Source organism: Lepus europaeus, unplaced genomic scaffold, assembly GCF_033115175.1.
Source record: "Lepus europaeus isolate LE1 unplaced genomic scaffold, mLepTim1.pri SCAFFOLD_105, whole genome shotgun sequence".
NCBI classification, from domain to species: Eukaryota; Metazoa; Chordata; class Mammalia; order Lagomorpha; family Leporidae; genus Lepus; species Lepus europaeus.
This window is the reverse complement of record NW_026909023.1, coordinates 126,408-144,008: the sequence shown is the minus strand read 5'-3', so window position 1 is coordinate 144,008 and position 17,601 is coordinate 126,408. Positions and strand designations below refer to the sequence as shown.

The following is a 17,601-nucleotide window of genomic DNA, read 5'->3' as shown; positions in this document are numbered from 1 at the left end:
GGCACGGAGCTGGACTGCGACTCCTGCCTGTGCCCAGCGGCTCCACCCGAGGACCACAGGCCGGCCCCCAGGACCACAGTGCTCAGCGGGAGCTCCAGGGTCCAGCCTCAGCCTGCGCAGGCGCGGTTCACAGGGACACCTTCCGCATATCGCTGGGTCCAGCGTACGACCCCTGGGCCAGCCCACAGCCCACACATGTCCGTCAGCAAGCGCTGGCCCGGGCTACCGGAAGGCCCTGTCTCTTTCTCCCTGCACAACAGTTATGGCGGGTGCGGTGCACGCCTGCACCCGCACCCCAGCTGGCGTGCACCCTGAAAGGCAGCGGGTGACTCCAGAGCCTGGGCCCACGAGGGAGACCTGGAGGAGCCCTGGTTCAGCCCTGACCGGTCAGACCTCTGTGGATGGGCCATCCTGTTACCCACCCGGCAGAGGCGTCGCACGGCGTCTCCACGCTCGGCGCCACCCGAGCACCAGGGGAAGTCGCTGCAGTCCCAGACGGCACAGCCAGGACGCACATGGGCACCGCGGCCGCACGCCCGCACCCCAACACTCACACGGTGGGGAGGGGGGCAGGCACCGTGCGGCCCCTTCGCGTGAGCCAGGCGCAGCCCAGAGCAGCAGGGCAGGGCCGAGCACGGCCACCACGTGACGCACACATGGCAGCACCGTGTGGGAGCCCCAGCAACGCGTGCAGAGCGGCCGGGGGCCCAGTCGCTGAGGCTGGGACTGCACTGTTCTGGAGCGGTGGGGGGAGTGCCAGCCCCCCGACTGCACACCTCGGCTCCGCTCCCGAACAGCACGCGTGCCCTAGGCCCTTGTACACGGAGCTGCGCCACTCGGCCGCGGGGCTGCTATCCCCACATTGACCCCCCCCCCAGTGGATCCGCGATGCTCCCGGGCCCCCCACAAACCCAGCCTCAGCTTCCAGTCGAGAATGTTTATTCACACAGAACCCCGGCCCCTGAGCTGGCCGCGCCCCACGCCGACCGCGAACGCTGCCCACGCTGTCACCCGGAGCCCACGGAGCTCACAGCACCCACGTCCAGGGGAGCCGGGCGGGCGGGGCTGGGGCTCGGGGCAGGTCCTGGCCCTTCCGAGTCGAGCAGGCCAGGCCGAGAGCCTCCACTGCACAGAGGGAAACAGGCAGGGGCTGCCCACCGGGCGGTGATCGGGACAGCAGGGCCCCGGGCAGGGCGGCGTCCGTCCTCGTCCATCTGTGGGGTTAGCAGGAAGGCCGTGAGCGCCCAGCCCAGCCCCCCGGCCGTGGCCTCCAGGGCAGATGGGCTGCACCCCCGCCTCACCTGCCAGCAGCCGCTACTGCACCAGCCGGTAGGTGATGTACCTGCCCGCGGTCTCGCTGGGCCGGATGATCTTGACCACCTGCGGGGGCGGGGCCACGGTCAGGCTGGCGTGGGGGGCCCAGGACCCCCGGACGGCCTCGCAGGGTCCCCCGCCCCAGGGCTCACCTGTCCTCGCTTTATGCCGAAGTAGCGCGCAACGGGGTCCCCGGCCTGGATCCGGGGCAGTTGGTTCTCCCTTAGCTTACTGCAGGGCGCTCAGGAAAGCCGGAGGGGTGGGGGAGCCAGCGAGGGGGGAGCGGGAAGGGAGGAGGGGAGCCCTGGCAGGATCCTGGGCAGCTGGTTCTCCCCCAGCACCAGGCTGTGGGTGTGGAGGGGAAGCCAGGGGATGGGGAGGCAGGGGAGAGTGAGCCCAGGGAGAGGGGAGGGAGGCGCAGGGGGTGGGGAGGAAGGGGGGAGCCCGGGGCGGGAGGGGGAGCCCCCAGAAGGATACTATCGAGCCAGCAGCTCCGTCACCTCCTCCTTGGTCATGACCACGTGCTCTGGGACCAGCTGAGGAGACAGGGGACTCGCACTGTGACCAGGGCTGGGAGGGCACGGACGGGGTATGGGGGGGTGGGGGACAGGACAGACCCTGCCCCCATCCTGCAGGCCCCGCCCTGCAGGCCCCACCCTTGCCCCACAGGCCCCATCCCCTGCAGGCTCCACCCTTGCCCCACAGGCCCTGCCCCACAGGCCCCACCCCACCCTGCAGGCCCCGCCCCGCACCTCGTGCTCCGTGATGTTGATGAGCAGCTCCTGCTGCAGGAACTGTTCCAGGACGTACTTGGGGGCCATGTCCACCAGCGACTGCAGGAGACCCAGGCTCAGGGGCCGCCCCACAGGCCCACCTCAGCCCAGGCCACCCCGGGACACGCGGGGACACACGCGGGGGCACCTGCTTGGCCGAGGGCGTCATGCCCTGCTGCACCACGATGAGGGCGCGCGTGATGTTCTCCTCCTGCATGCGCTGGCAGTACACCTTGATGGTCTTGATGCCCACCTTGGGCTCCTCTGGGGGGGACACAGCGCTGAGCCCCCGCCCCGCCCCCCCCCTTGATGGTCTTGATGCCCACCTTGGGCTCCTCTGGGGGGACACAGCACTGAGCCCCCGCCCCGCCCCCCTCACCGTGATGGTCTTGATGCCCACCTTGGGCTCCTCTGGGGGGACACAGCGCTGAGCCCCCGCCCCGCCCCCCCACCTTGGGCTCCTCTGGGGGGACACAGCGCTGAGCCTCCGCCCCGCCCCCCTCACCTTGATGGTCTTGATGCCCACCTTGGGCTCCTCTGGGGGGACACAGCGCTGAGCCCCCGCCCCGCCCCCCCCCACCTTGATGGTCTTGATGCCCACCTTGGGCTCCTCTGTGGGGGACACAGCGCTGAGCCCCCGCCCCGTCCCCCCCACCTTGATGGTCTTGATGCCCACCTTGGGCTCCTCTGCGGGGGAGGCAGTGCTGAGTCCCCGCCCCCCCACCCCACGGGGCAGCTGAAGGAGGTCTGGGGCGGGGTCCCCACACAGCCCCAGCGCAGGGCTCTGCCGAGGGGTCCACAGCGCTCCTCACGGCTCTGTCACCCCCCCACAGAGGTGCCGGGACGCCCACACGTGCCGAGGCCAGCAAGGGGAGCTGGCGACAGACCCCGCGCACTCCCGGGACCTCGTCTCGCACCCAGGGAACACGTCCCCCAGCACCAGCACCCACACAGGCACCAGTCCCGGCCCGGCTCCCACCAGTGTGTGCGGGAGGCAGCACGACACGCCGCGCCCGGGCCCTGCACCCCTGCGGGAGACCTGGAAGGAGCTCCAGCCTGGGCCAGCCCCGTCCGCCACAGCCATCTGGGAAGCAGACAGGTGGGTGGGGGCAGGGAGGGGTGGGGCACCAGGGCCACGCCCACCAGTGGGCAGAGGGCTGGGCCTCACCAGGGAAGAAGACAAACATCTGGTCGGTGGGGTCGTCGTTGTGGGCCACCAGCACGGTCAGGTCCGTGCGCCGCGGCCGCCCCTCGCTGGGCTTGTCCCCGAACTGCGCCTTGAACTCCTCCAGGGTCTGGTCCAGCTCGTCCTGAGTCACCAGGTAGCCACGGTCGTGGCACAACTGTGGGGAGAACCCGACGGTGACCCCAGGGTACACGCGGGGCCCCGCCCAGCCCTGCACAGGTGACCCCAGGGCACACGCGGGGTCCTGCCCAGCCCTGCACAGGTGACCCCAGAGCCTGGCCCAGCGCACCCGGCCCTCCGGGCACGGAGTAGCAAGGGCGGCAGGGTAGGAGGGCTGCGGTCCCTGGGGAAGAAAAGACGGGGCTCGAGGAGGGGCCGCCCACTCACGGAGACTCCACTAAGGCCAGGCCGAGAACGGTGGGCCCGCGCTCCGTGTGCCTGGGCCTGCGTCCCAGCCGCGTCCAACCCCCTCCCCACACTCGGGATGCGACCCTCGAGCGCACAGCCGGCGCCTGCAGGGCGCGCCCCGCTCCGTAAACCCGTCCCAGCCGGGACCCGCACCCCGACCCCGACCCCCGGCCCTGGACCCCGCGCCCACTGCCGGCCGACCGCCGACCCCGACCCTGGACCCCGCGCCCCTCTCTGTGAACCCGTCCCCGGCCGGGACCCGCACCCACCGCCGGCCGACCCCGACCCCGGCCAGGACCCGCACCCACTGCAGGACCCCCACCCCCGACCGCCGACCCCGGCCCTGAGCCCCGCGCCCCTCTCCGCGAGCCCGTCCCCGGCCGGGACCCGCACGCACCGCCGGCCGACCCCCGACCCCGACCCCGGCCGGGACCCGCACCCACCGCCGGCCGACCCCCGACTCCAACCCCGGCCGGGACCCGCACCCACCGCCGGCCGACCCCCGACTCCGACCCCGGCCGGGACCCGCACCCACCGCCGGCCGACCCCCGACCCCGACCCAGGCCGGGACCCGCACCCATCGCCGACCCCGACCCCGACCCCGACCGGGACCCGCACCCACCGCCGACCCCCGACCCCGACCCCGGCCGGGACCCGCACGCACCGCCGGCCGACCCCGACCCCGACCGGGACCCGCACCCACCGCCGACCCCCGACCCCGACCCCGACCGGGACCCGCACCCACCGCCGGCCGACCCCGACCCCGGCCGGGACCCGCACCCACCGCCGACCCCCGACCCCGACCCCGACCCCGACCGGGACCCGCACCCACCGCCGGCCGACCCCCGACTCCAACCCCGGCCGGGACCCGCACCCACCGCCGGCCGACCCCCGACTCCGACCCCGGCCGGGACCCGCACCCACCGCCGGCCGACCCCCGACCCCGACCCAGGCCGGGACCCGCACCCACCGCCGACCCCGACCCCGACCCCGACCGGGACCCGCACCCACCGCCGACCCCCGACCCCGACCCCGGCCGGGACCCGCACGCACCGCCGGCCGACCCCGACCCCGACCGGGACCCGCACCCACCGCCGACCCCCGACCCCGACCCCGACCGGGACCCGCACCCACCGCCGGCCGACCCCGACCCCGGCCGGGACCCGCACCCACCGCCGACCGACCCCGACCCCGGCCGGGACCCGCACCCACCGCCGGCCGACCCCGACCCCGGCCGGGACCCGCACCCACCGCCGGCCGACCCCGACCCCGGCCGGGACCCCGCGCTCCGCGACGCCGGCCCCCTCAGGCCGCACGGACGCGGCTGGGGGCCCCGGGCTCGGCGGCCGCCCCCGCCCCGCGCCTCACCTGCATGATGGTCTTACGGATCTTCCACAGCCGGTAGGTCTCCTCCTCGTCGTCCATGCCTGCAGCCGCCGCCGCGCGCCCGCGCCACACCGGCGACTGAGCTCCGGCGCGAACTGCGCCTGCGCCAGTACCCAGGCAGGCCCCCAACCAGGACCCCGCCCGCCCCGGGCCGTCTCCGGCGAACGCCTGAACGCAGCGACGTCCGGAACAGGCAGCGCCACGGACAGCTCGAGGCTGGCGGCTGCAGGCGGCCGCTCGCTCCGGCCAGGGCTTGCTCGCCCTAGCTGCCCGCCGGTGACCGGAGACGCCCGTTCCGGGAAACCCGAGACGGCGCTCCCACTTCTGCGGTGCCCGTGTGTGTCTGCACTGCAGCGGCGCCCAGTGGAGAAGACTTGTCTGTGTTTAGATTGACAGCCGGGGGCCGGCACTGGGTAAAGCCGCCGCCTGCCGCGCATGGACGCTGGTTCGAGTCCCAGCTGCTCCACTTCCGATCCAGCTCTCTGCTGTAGCCTGGGAAAGCAGTGGACGATGGCCCAAGTCCGTGGGCCCCTGCACCCGCGTGGGAGACCCCTGATGGAGCTCCTGGCTTTGGATCCGCTCAGCTCCAGCCTTTCCGGCCATCTGGGGGGTGACCCAGTGGATGGAGGACCCCTCTCTCTGTCTCTCCTTCTCTGTAACTCTGCCTTTCAAATAAATAAAATATTTTTTAAATGTTGAAAAGTAAAAAGATTGACACCTGTCGGGTACAGTGTGCGGGGGGGCAGGGGTGTGTGTGCAGGGCAGAGAGCAGGTCAGAGGAAGGCGGGGGCGGGTCCCCAGGCCTCGGGGTGGGGTGCTCCCGCCATGATGGGGCGCACACCGGGCAAGGGTTCCCCATGGAGGAGGCAGGTGGTGCCTGCGTGGTCACTGCTGGCGACGGCATGGGAGGCTGAGGCCAGGGCAGGGTCCCAGGTCCTCGGCCACTCGTGCGATAGCCGGGCGGGGCTGGGGGTGCTCAGGAGACAGGGAGGGGCCCGGCACGGCTCCAGGCCGCCCCGTGACCTCTCCCGCCTCGCCCTGTGAACGGGCAGCCAGCCCAGCGTCCACTCCCAGGCTGAGTGGCCAGGGCTGGCCGTGTGCCTCGCTTGGCCTGGCACCACATTGTACAAGCGTCCCTTACAGAGCGGGGGCTGCAGTGCCCTGGACACCAGGTGCCGGTGTCGGGAGGGGTGTGGGAGGCACGGAGCTGCCCAGCTGGCCGAGGCCAGAGGAGAGGCCGGCTCCCAGGAAGCAGGCACAGCCCCGCTGGGGTCAGCATTGGGGTTTCCCACGGGAGAGGCGGCGACTGAGCAGGGGGGCGTGGCCCAGGGTCTCTTGGTGACAGGTGCAGGGGGCGTGGCCCAGGGTCTCATGGTGACTAAGCAGGGGGGCGTGGCCCAGGGTCTCATGGTGACTAAGCAGGGGGGCGTGGCCCAGGGTCTCATGGTGACAGGTGCATGGCCCGGGTGTGGCCCAGGGGTCTTGCTGTCCCCTGAGGAGGGGGCTCTGGGGAGGGTCAGGGTCCCAGGACCCCCGCAGAGGCCAGCCTGGCCCGACCACGTGGCCTCCTGACCCTGGACTGGCACTCCCCGCCCCCGCCCAGGTCAGGCCCCTCCCCCAACACAAGGCGCACATGCCCTGAGGCTGGAGCAGCAGCGGGACTCTGGAAGTCAGGGACCAGCGGACATGTGTGAGCAGGGCCTGCGGAACCGTCTACACTGTCTACAGCAGCCATACCCTCCAGGCGGCCCCAGCCCCTCCCCCAAGGAAAGTTCCCGGGAGAGCTCCCTCTCAGGACCAAATGGGGCTCCTGACCTGATAACGCTGGGCAATAGGGCCGGTGCTGGCGGAGCGGGTAAAGCCCGGGCCTGCAGTGCCGGCATCACGTATGGATGCCAGTTCAAGTCCCGGCTGTTCCGCTTCTGATCCAGCTCTCTGCTGTGGCCTGGGAAAGGAGCAGAAGACGGCCCAAGTCCTCGGGCCCCTGCACCCACGTGGGAGACCAGGAGGAAGCTCCTGGCTCCTGGCTTCGGATTGGCACAGCTCCCGCCATTGCAGCCATCTGGGGAGTGACCCAGTGGATGGAAGACCTCTCTCTCTCTCTCTCTCCCTCTCCCTCTCCCCTTCTCTCTCTCCCTCTCCCCTTCTCTCTCCCCCTCTCTCTTCCTCTCTGCCTCTCCTTCTCTCTCTGTGTAACTCTGACTTTCAAATAAATAAATAAATCTTTAAAAAAAAAAAAAAAGCCTGCAGACGCCCAGGGGAGCCTCTCTGCTCTGCCGGGTGCGAATCTGGGGGAGAATTTGCTGACTTCCTCCCACAGACGTCCCAGGGTTTGTGCTGGAGGAGAGGGGAGGGGTAAACGGGCTCCCGTAAACACGGCTGCGCCGAGCCTGCCCAGGTGCGCTCTCTCCACTCGCCCACTCGGCCTCCTGGCCTCGCCCCCACCCCAGCCTGAGCGACCAGCACTCTCTGTCCCTCCCACGCTGACGGAGGCCCTGTCCCCAATAAAACCTTGTCACTCCGCGCTGTCTCAGCCTGAATTCTTTTTTTTTTTTAAGGTTTATTTTATTTATTTGAAAGACAGAGTTACAAAGCAAGGTAGATCATTAAATAAAAGTTTAATAAATGGAAAAAAAACAAAGCAAGGTAGAGACGGGGGGGGGGAGAAGGGGAGAGAGAGAGAGAGGGAGAAGGGGGAGGGAGAGAGAGAGGGAGAGACAGAGAGAGGGAGGGAGGGAGAGACAGAGAGAGGGAAGGAGAAAGAGAGGGAGAGAGAGTTTTCCATCCGCTGGTTCACTCCCCAAATGGCTGCATTGGCCGGAGCTGAAGTGATCGGAAGGAAGCCAGGAGCCAGGAGCTTCCTCTGTGTCTCCCGTGCGGGTGCAGGGACCATCGTCCACTGCTTTCCCAGGCCACAGCAGAGAGCTGGATCAGAAGTGGAGCAGCCGGGACTCGAACCGGTGCCCATATGGGATGCGGGCACTGCAGGTGGCAGCTTTACCCGCTCCGTCCGACACAGCGCTGGCCCCAGAAGCCGGTTTCTGTACGACAGCTGCCCAGTGCCCTGGCTCCTCCCACCGGAAGCAGGTGCCATTTGGGGCGGACCTGCCTGGCTGGGTCTCCGCCGCCGGCTGCCTCTGTGACGTCGCCAGGGGCTCAGCCCAAGCCTGGAATCTGAAGGCTTCGTTAATGTCGTAGGGGGAGCTAGACAGCCTGGCCGTGGGCAGATCCCCCCGGGGTAGGAGAAGGGCGGCCTTCAGGTGAGTCAGCTGGGCGCCTGTTTCTGTGCCGCCGCCTGCAGCCCAGCTCCCCACCTGCCCCTCAGCTGGGGGGAAGAAGAGCCGAGCTCTGCCCAAGCGGTCGACCAGAGACCTCGACCGAGCCGCAGCGTTCCATGGCTTAGCTAGCTTAGCGGCCAGGCGTGGTCACGGCAGGGCTCAGCCATCCGTCTTCCAAGGCCTGGGAGCCGGCCGTACAGCACGTGGGGGCCTGCTGCACGGTGCTGCCCTCTGGGGACTCCCTGATGCTCAGCCCAGCTCCCCGGGCCCTGGATCTCCCCGGCGTCTGGCCAGCGTTAGAGGGGGAGCAGCAGGCGCCGCTGCCGGCCTCAGGCTGCCGGGTTTGCACCGTGTAGCCGGCGGGCTGCCGGGTGTAACTGTGCTACCGAGTGAGCCGTAGGTTTATACCAGAACTTACCACGTAACTCAAATTGAGCGTTTGGACGTCTAGTAAGTTTTTGGGCTTCCGGATTTCTGGCCCTCGAGTGACTGCCCCACAGCTGTCTGCGCCGTGTGCAGGGCTCTGTGGGACACCTTCCCCCTAGGGCGGGACCTCCGCTAGAGGACAGCTGGGGCTGGCAGTGGCTGGTTCCTCAGCGCTCACTGGCAGAGCCCCTGCAGAACCCGAGCCAGAGGCCAGGCCAGGGGCAGGGGGACGAGCCGTGCTCCTGGTGGGGCCGGGCGTCATTCCAGGTCCTGGCGACACTTTAATCCACTGCCGGATTATTGGCACCTCTGCGGGGTGAGGGGTACGTCCTCACGGTGGGTACCCTGTGACCCGAGCTTGGCCTTTGGCTCTGCCCAGCTTCTAGCTCCAAGCACAGCTATGGAGGGGACCAGGGTCCTCGCCGGCTCTCCTGGTGCGGCCCCGTGAGCGAGTCCCCAGGGCGCCTCCCTTAGGCCGATGCACATGGACAGGTCTGGGCCTCACACCCAGCCAGGCCTTATAGCCTACCCAAACATCAGTGAGCTTAGAGAGCCCTCCCTGGAGGCCGGCGCTGGGCACAGCGGGTTAACGCCCTGGCATGCGGTGCCAGCATCCCATGTGGGCGCAGGTTCGAGTTCCGGCTGCTCCTCTTCCAATCCAGCTCCCTGCTGTGGCCTGGGAAAGCAGAAGAAGATGGTCGAAGTGCTTGGGCCCCTGCACCTGCTTGGGAGACCCAGATGGAGCTCCTGGCCCCTGGCTCTGGATCGGCTCAGCTCCGGCTGTTGCGGCCATCTGGGGGGTGAACCAGCGGATGGAAGACTTCTCTCTCTCTCTCTCTCTCTCTCTGTCTCTACCCCTCTCTGAAACTGTGTTAAATAAATATAATAAATCCTAAAAAAAGAAAAAAAAAGCCTTTCCTGCCAGTTCCCCTAAAAACAGGGCTTCGAGTGACAGCGGCCTTGGACAGTCCTGCCCCTGTCTCAGGCCCTGGTGAGGACTTACAGAACCTACCTCTCCGGGGGGTGCGGAATAACCCAAAATGTGGATGGTTTGTCTGTTTCCGGCCTCAGTCTCTGGTCTCCCGCATTCGCTGGGCCCCCAGGCCCCCAGAGCGCTGCTTATCTAACCCTTATCCTCACCCCTGGGAGGAGGAGCCGGGGTGGGCCTCCAGAGACGGGAGAGGTCCCAGCACCTCCCCACCGGGGACAGGAAGTAGCACCGTCCCTAAAGCAGAGGCCCCTCCCTTGGGAAAGACAAACCGGCCGCCAGGACAAGGGCTCTCGCACCGGGATTGCTGACCGAGTCCTCCAGACGGCCAGGCCCAGGCCGGCCACCGCTGCCCGGGATAGTGCCCGCACTGGGGTCCAGCCGCGCGGCACAGACCACGCGCACGCTTTGCTGGACTGGCAGACGAGCGGAGACAGCGGCCTGGGAGCCCTGGGTGTTCCTCTCCCTGGCCCTGTGACCTCACGGCTTCTCCGTGGACGATGTCCTCAATTCCCTCCTTTGTTTTGTCCCCCACAGAATAAAGCAGTGAGCATCAGGCTCCTGGCCCCCCACTGCACAAGCTGAGCAGGCCTCTGGCCCTGGCAGGATGGCCGTGTCCCCAGTAAAACCCTAGCACTGGCCTCCGCCTCATGCCGGGACTCCCACAGCTTCCGTGGCCTTTCCTTGGGTGACACACCCAGGTGGGAGTGGACACGCACCGTGGCCCACCCACACGGAGGGACAGCGTCCAGCCAGGAGCAGGGGCGATGTGCCCCGGGGATGTCTTGCCCAGGGAGACCCGAAGGCCACACCCAGGGCCCCACCAGCAGGAACCGCCCAGGACAGGCGACGCCACAGGGACAGGGCTGCCTTTCGGGGTGATGGAATGTTCTGGAACTCCACAATGGTAACGCAACATTGGGGATGCACTAAGTATGCCATGTGTGTCCTTTGCAGTGGTTCAAGGGTGAGGTTCAGTTCAGCCGGATTTAAAAATCCATTCCCCGGGGGGGGGCCAGGCTGAGCATCCCAGGTGGGTGGGGGTCCAAGAGTCCTGGCTGCTCCACTTCCGGTCCAGCTCCCTGCTGTGGCCTGGGAGAGCAGTGGAGGACGGCCAAGGTGCTTGGGCCCTGCACCCGCGTGGGAGACCCGGATGGAGCTCCTGGCTTCGGATCAGCCCAGCTCTGCCAGCCATTGTGGCCATCTGGGGAGTGAACCAGTGGATGGAAGACCTCTTTTTCTCTCTCTCTCTCTCCCCCTCGCAAACAAATAAACCTTAACAACAACGAAACAGCTGTGCGCCCTCCCCCAGGCCGCAACTGGCAACTGGGGAGCTCCAGCCGAACAGCACTGAGTAGTGACCGCTTTGTCCTGCAGGGACTGGGGCCACTGCCGCCGTCCCAGGCTGAACGCAGGCCGGCACTCTGGGGTTCCGGCCCTTTCCTACCCCCCTTCTTTTTAAAAAAGATTTTATTTGAGGCAGAGTTACAGATAGTGCGAGGGAGAAACAGAGAGAGAGAGAGAGAGAGAGAGAGGGAGAGAGGGGGAGAGGGAGAGGGAGAGAGAGAAGGAGGGTGCAGGGGCCCAGGCACTTGGCCCATCCTCCACTGGTCTCCCAGGCCACAGCAGGGAGCTGGACAGGAAGTGGAGCAGCCGGGATTAGAACCGGTGCGGCAGGCACAGGATTAACCTGCTGGGCCCTGCTGCGCCCCCATGGCCCTGCCCCCTTACACTAGCTGCCTCGCTGGTCACTGCTCTGTGCCTCGGTCTGAATTCCTCCTCGCCCGTACCCCTCCCACTCGGCTAGCACTTCCGGCCCAGGCCCCTGTGCCCGGGAGAGCAGCAGGGGGCCCCCAGCACCCCCTCCACAGACCCCCATGCAGCTCCTGGCTCCTGGCTGCAGCCCCGCCCAGCCACTGTAGGAGGAGCCAGCGCTGGAAGGTCGTCTCCACAACTCCGCCTTTCAAATAAATAAATAAACAGAGCACAGAAAAGCCGGTCCACAAAGTCAGCCCTGTTCTCTCGCTGACCTCCCAGAAACCACGTCCAGGCCCCGAGGCCCTCCCGGGGGCCACAGGGAGGGACAAGGAGCCAGCTCAGCCGGACACGCGGGGCCCTGCCCCGTCCAGTCCCCAACCCACGGCCGGCGGACCCGGGCCTCTGCTGCCCCCGGAGAGCCAGGCGCAGATGTCCGCCGGGGCCGGAGCCCAGCTCAGGACCAAAGGCCTTGGGTGCACAGCGGCCGCGCCTACCCCACCCCACCCCACCCCGGGGCCAGGAGATAACGGGCTGTGGGCAGGGCCGGGCTAAGGTCCGCACTCCCCGAGGGGGGGGGCTGGGTCCCGGAAGCACAGAGGCCTGGGGGGCCGGGGCCAGGGCCTGGAAGCACGGACGCCCGGGGGGCCGGGGCCGGGGTCAGGGTGCAGGGTCCTGGAAGCACGGGCGCCCGGGTGCTGGGCTGGTCCGGGGCCAGGGTCAAGGCCAGGGCCAGGGTCCGAGCTCGCGGGACCACTCTCGCGGCCGCGGTTCGCCGGGCGGGGGCCGCATAGCCGCGGGGCCTGGCTAAACGGTAACCGGGGAACCGTTTTCAAAACCGTTTTCAACGTGTCACCGACCCGGAAGCCGAAGCCACAGCGCCCACGGGCCGCGCTGGGCCCGGAGCCTCCGCGGGGTCTCATTTCCATTAAGAAGCCAAACCCCTCGTCCCGTTCTCCAGGGGCTGGGGTTCCGTGGCCCGAGTTCCCACAGGGGGAGCCTCAGCTCGGCTCGCTGCGGACGGCCGCGCGGATAACTGTCCGCAGCCCCGCAACGCGGCGCCCGCGTGGACGCGGCCGTCCGTCCGTCGACGAGCATGCGCAGTCCCTGACAACAACAACGCCCTCAGACCCGCCCCCGGCCCCGAGCCGCCCCTCACCCCGGCTTCCCATTGGCTAGCGCTGCCGCGCGTCTGCGGGGCCCGCCGGCCGACCAATGAAAGCGCGTGTGGGCGTGGCCGAGGGCGGGGAGGCGAGGCGCGCCGGCGCACGTCCATTGGTCGGCTCGGCGAGGGGAGGAGCCGCTGGCTCCCTAGGCCCCGCCAGCGCGATGATTCTCGGCCGTCTGAGTCGCCTGCTGAAGCCGGCGCTGCTGTGCGGAGCCCTGGCTGCGCCCGGCCTGGCGGGCACGATGGTGAGCGCTGCCGGGGGCCGTTGGGGCGGACGCGTGACCACGTCGCGAGGGACCCAAGGGCCGGGGCGACCTCAGACGAGGGGCCGTCCGGCCGCGGATACGCCACCCCACCCCCACCGGGGTCGGCGCGGACGCGGGGACCACGCTGGGTCGCTCGCCCGGCGGATCGGGGCCGAGGTCGGGGCTCCGCAGCCTGGCCGGGCGGGGTATGGGCCGTTGGGGGCCCCGGGTGCATCGCGAGGGGCCGTGCGCCAGGGCAGCGGGTGGGCGGGGAGCGGCCGCCGGGCTGGGTGCCCAGGGTCACGAGCCCAGTCGGGGCCGCCCCTCCCCCTCTCCGTCCCTCCCCTTGCTCGCCCCGGGGCCCGCTCGGCGGCGTCACAGTGGGCGGTGGTCGCCCCGGCGACGGCCTTTGTCCCCGGCGCTACGCCCGGTGCCTCCGGCGCGCCCGCAGAAGGCGGGCATGGGCCGCGCAGCCGCCGGCTCCCCGGGGCGCTGCAGGCAGCAGGCCCGGTGCCCGGGCGGAACCGCCGCCCGGCGCCAAAACCAAGCCCCCCGGCGGCGGCGGCGGCAGCGGCGGTGCAGGCGCAGGCGCAGGGCCCCCACGTGCCGGCGCCCTCGGGCGCGCCCGCGGCCGGTGGAACCCTGTCCTTCCAGGCCTCGGTCGACGGCGCCGGTGACGGAGTGCGGGGGCTGTGTGGAGCTTGTGGACCCGGTGTGCGCAGGGCCCCCTCCCCCGCCGTCCGGTGCCTCTGGGGCTCCGAGCCCTGAGCCGGCCTCAGAGTCCGCTGGGACACGGGCGCGTGCGCACTGGAGCAGCGGCCGTGACCTTTCCCGTGCCCTAGGGTCCCCCAGGGCTCCCTTCTTCCCTCGGGGACCCGAGGCCGCTCCCGAGCGCCGCGACCACTGAGCACCCCCCCTCCCCCGCTTGCCTTGCAGTGCGCGTCCCGGGACGACTGGCGCTGCGCGCGCTCTATGCACGAGTTCTCCGCCAAGGACATCGACGGGCGCATGGTTTGCCTGGACAAGTACCGGTGGGTGCAGGGAAGCGCGGGGCGCGGGGCCGAGGGGAAGGGGGCCCCGACCCCGCCTGACCGCGCCCCGTCCCTCCAGGGGCTTCGTGTGCATCGTCACTAACGTGGCCTCCCAATGAGGCAAAACGGACGTGAACTACACTCAGCTCGTCGACCTGCACGCGCGCTACGCTGAGTGCGGTTTACGCATCCTGGCCTTTCCCTGCAACCAGTTCGGGAGGCAGGTGCGTGCCTGGGGCGCCTGGGCGAGGGTGGGGGCCCTGGGGGTGCCTGGAGCCCCTCCCCACTCACCGCCCCCCCCCTCCAGGAGCCAGGGAGTAACGCAGAGATCAAAGAGTTCGCCGCTGGCTACAACGTCAAATTCGATATGTACAGCAAGATCTGCGTGAACGGCGACGACGCACACCCGCTGTGGAAGTGGATGAAAGTGCAGCCCAAGGGCCGGGGCATGCTGGGGAAGTGAGTGGGCGGGGCTGGGGAGTGAGTGGACAGAGGGGGCGCTGGGGGGACAGGGGCCTGCTGGGAGGAGTGAGTGGGCGGGGCTGGGGAGTGAGTGGACAGAGGGGGCGCTGGGGGGACAGGGGCCTGCTGGGGACAACAGGGGCCTGCTGGGGAAGGGAGTGGACCCGGGGGTGGGATGGGGCCCTGGGGGGGTGGGGGGTCAGGGTCCTGCTGGGGGAGTGGTCTGTGGGGCAGGGGCCGGCTGGGGAGCCCGGCCTGGCGGCCCCTGACACCCGCCTCTGCCTTCCACAGCGCCATCAAGTGGAACTTCACCAAGGTACGGGGTGGGGAGTGCACGAGGGGCTGTGTCGTGTGGTGGGGGGAGGCGCTGGGCCCTGTCCCACACTGTGCCCCCGCAGTTCCTCATCGACAAGAACGGCTGTGTGGTGAAGCGGTACGGGCCCATGGAGGAGCCCCTGGTAGGTGCCGGGGGCAAGCTGCCCGGGGCGGGGCTGGGGGCGGGGCCGGGACCACCCTGACAGCACTGAGAGCCTATGGAGGAGCCCCTGGTGGTGCCCGGGGCGGGGCCGGGGCCACCCTGACAGCGCTGTGCCCCCACAGGTGATCGAGAAGGACTTGCCCTGCTATCTCTAGCTCCACAAGCGCCCCTGCCCGCGCCTGCCCGCGCCCTGAGCCTTCCGCCCGGCACCCATGACGGTCTGCCTGCAAACCAGCCCGCTGGTGAGGCAGCCCTGAGGACCGCGTGCACCCGCCGGAGGAAGGTCCCGGGCCGCCGGGCCCTGCGCGCGCCCCCGCACCCTGGCTGCCTCGTGGGAATAAAACTTGGAAACCCGCTGCTGCCCTTCTGTGGTGGGGGAGGGGCTCCCCGGGGCCCGCCAGCCCTGCAGGCTAATCCCAGGCTAATCCCTAATCCCGCTGCCAGTTCCTGGGGGAAACCATCGCTGACCCCTGACCTGGAGGAGGCAGCTGCTCGTGCCCTGAGGGCCCCAGGACCAGCTGGAGGACGGGGGCAGGAGAGGTCCTGGGGGAGGGGCCCACACCCTTCCATGGCTTCAGGGGAGGGCCTGAGCCGGGCAGCCCCACCCAGGGCGCCAGAGGAGCGAGTGGACACCGACTGGACACCGAGGGGTGTAGGCAAAAGGCACATATATTTAAAAAAGGTCTTTTACATATATACATTCGAGTTCATTATAAATACAGACGCCGCCACAGCGCCGGCTCCGGCCGCAGCCGGGAAAGGCGGGCAGGCAATAACTTAGGGAGCAGGGGGATTGCATATATTAGGGGTCTGCCCCACGGACCCCGGACACGCGGGGCCGAGCACCTGGGGCTTCCTGAGTTTCCAGCTCTTGGGAGCGCCCCGCCCCCGGAGCTCGGGGGCCCGGGGGTGGGCGGCGCAGGCCCCGCGCTCGTCCTGAGAGGGCCCGGGCGGGGCGGGAAGGCACTGCGGCGGGGCCCCGCGCCCGCGGGCGCCGCCTAGGAGCTGGGGAAGGGCGGGCTGAAGCGGATGACGCTCTGGCGCTCGGCCGGGCCCACGGGCCCCGCGCCGGGGTGCAGTGAGCGCAGCATGTCCTCCAGCACCTCCTTGAAGTTGATGTCGCAGCCCTGGTGCGCCAGCGCGGCGGGGTCGGCGGGCGCGAGGGGCGGCGGCGGGGGCGCGCGGCGCGGCGGGCTGTAGGTCAGGTCCAGCACCTCGCCCGGGCCGCAGGGCAGCTCCGGCCGCGGCGGGGGCGCACGCGCGCTCCTGCGCCGGACGTCGGCGTCCATGAGCCGCAGCTCCTGCAGTACGCGACGCACGCAGCCCTCGGGGATCTTGATGCCTGCGGGCGGGGCGGGGCGGGGCGCGGCCGTCAGGGCTTGGGCACGGGGTCAGGGCGCGGCCCCGCCGCCGGACACTCACCCACTTGCTTCTTCTGGTCCTTGGTCCTGAGGCGCACGATCTGCAGGTAGCTGCTGCTGCTGACGTCGGCCATGACGGCGGCCACGCGGCCCCACACGCGCAGCAGCGCCCCGCACAGCACGTAGTGGTGGCGCAGCCGCAGGCCCTGCGCGCAGTCCTTGCCCTCCTGCACCAAGCGGCAGTGCTGGTTCCTGCGGGGCGGGGGGCTCAGCGCGCGGTCCCGGCCCGCCCCCCCCCCCGTCCACCCCCGCCCTGTCCACCCCCGGCCCCGCCCGCTTACCACGCCGTGTGGCTGCAGTGCGTCAGCGAGAAGGCGTAGCCGCTCTCCCAGTGTTCCCTGGCCTCCTCCGCGGGCACCTGCGGGGCGGAGAGCCCGGTGAGCGGGGCCGCCCGGCCTGGGCAAGCGCCGGGGCGCCCGGGCCGGCGGCCGCGCCCCTACCCGGTGGAACTTGCGGCAGAGGCCGTCCAGGGTCTCCAGCTGGCTCTGCCGGCCGATGTTGGGCTTGTACACGGTGAAGTGCTTCCCGCGGCTCTGCTCGGCCAGGAGGCAGCTCGGCCGGTTGCCGCGAACCTGCGGAGGGGGCGGTGAGGCGGGCTGGGGCTCCGCAGCCCCGCCCCTGCATGTGGGGGTGGCGCCCCACGCTCTAATCCCGCCCCTGCATTGGGGGCCCCGCCCACACTCCAGTCCCGCCCCTGCATGTGGGGGCTCCGAGGTCCCGCCCATGCTCTGGTCCCGCCCCCGCATGTAGGGGCCCCGCCCCTACATTGGGGCTCCGCCCACACTCCGGTCCCGCCCCTGCATGTGGGGCTCCGAGGTCCCGCCCACGCTCTGGTCCCGCCCCCGCGTGTAGGGCCCCGCCCCATGCCCTAACCCCGCCCCTGCATTGGGGCCCCGCCCACAACCCCTCCCGCCCCTGCAGGTGCGTGTGTCCGCAGATGGGGCTGCCACCTTGTAGGACAGGTAGAAGCCATCATAGGGCCCGGTCAGCTCCAGCGACTTGGCCAAGGCCTCCTCCCACTTCAGGCCGCGGTCCACGCTGATCTGCCAGACAGCGCCATGTTAGCGGGGGTGGGCAGGGCAGAGGGTGGGGAGGGGCTGGCGGCCTCTCACCTTGTAGAAGACCACCTGCCCGTCCTGCGGGTGCCCGGGGGCCAGGAACACCTGCTGGCTCTCCTCGTAGATCTCGTCAACCCCGGGAGCCAGGTCTGGGGAGAGGTGGGCGAGGCGTGAGTGCTCACCTGCCCACGTAGGCCCTGGGGGTCCCGGCAGAGGACGCCACA

General features: G+C 70.0%; 3 protein-coding genes across 7 annotated transcripts in view; 1 reads left to right on the top strand and 2 right to left on the bottom strand.

Annotated features, from left to right (window-relative positions):
• Positions 1–922: 922 nt before the first annotated feature.
• On the bottom strand, positions 923–5,165 carry POLR2E (RNA polymerase II, I and III subunit E). Its single transcript, XM_062184887.1, has 8 exons — positions 5,050–5,165; positions 3,256–3,430; positions 2,236–2,351; positions 2,067–2,147; positions 1,792–1,850; positions 1,467–1,545; positions 1,302–1,380; positions 923–1,214 (listed from the first exon to the last, which is right to left on the bottom strand). Exons 1-7 carry the CDS (start codon positions 5,104–5,106, stop codon positions 1,315–1,317), a joined length of 633 nt encoding a protein of 210 aa, XP_062040871.1. The 5' UTR covers positions 5,107–5,165; the 3' UTR covers positions 923–1,214; positions 1,302–1,314.
• A 7,641-nt stretch (positions 5,166–12,806) lies between these two features.
• On the top strand, positions 12,807–15,679 carry GPX4 (glutathione peroxidase 4). 2 transcript variants are annotated; one of them, XM_062184943.1, is made up of 7 exons: positions 12,807–12,927; positions 13,864–13,958; positions 14,038–14,182; positions 14,266–14,417; positions 14,712–14,736; positions 14,785–14,878; positions 15,021–15,679. In XM_062184943.1, the coding sequence occupies exons 1-7, from the start codon at positions 12,844–12,846 to the stop codon at positions 15,677–15,679; spliced, it is 1,254 nt and encodes a 417-aa protein (XP_062040927.1). In that variant the 5' UTR covers positions 12,807–12,843. The 2 variants fall into 2 exon arrangements, with proteins under 2 accessions (XP_062040927.1, XP_062040926.1); XM_062184942.1 differs by having other exon boundaries at positions 14,819–14,878; positions 15,021–15,254.
• Positions 15,550–17,601, bottom strand: part of SBNO2 (strawberry notch homolog 2) — a 37,710-nt gene continuing 35,658 nt past the window's right edge. For all 4 annotated transcript variants that reach the window (XM_062184938.1, XM_062184940.1, XM_062184939.1 and 1 more), the window contains 6 exons: positions 17,432–17,526; positions 17,270–17,362; positions 16,760–16,891; positions 16,601–16,677; positions 16,321–16,511; positions 15,550–16,240 (listed from right to left, as the gene is read on the bottom strand). In XM_062184938.1, coding sequence (XP_062040922.1) covers positions 15,897–16,240; positions 16,321–16,511; positions 16,601–16,677; positions 16,760–16,891; positions 17,270–17,362; positions 17,432–17,526 — 932 coding nt within the window. In that variant the 3' untranslated portion in view covers positions 15,550–15,896. The remainder of the gene's footprint in view (positions 16,241–16,320; positions 16,512–16,600; positions 16,678–16,759; positions 16,892–17,269; positions 17,363–17,431; positions 17,527–17,601) is intronic.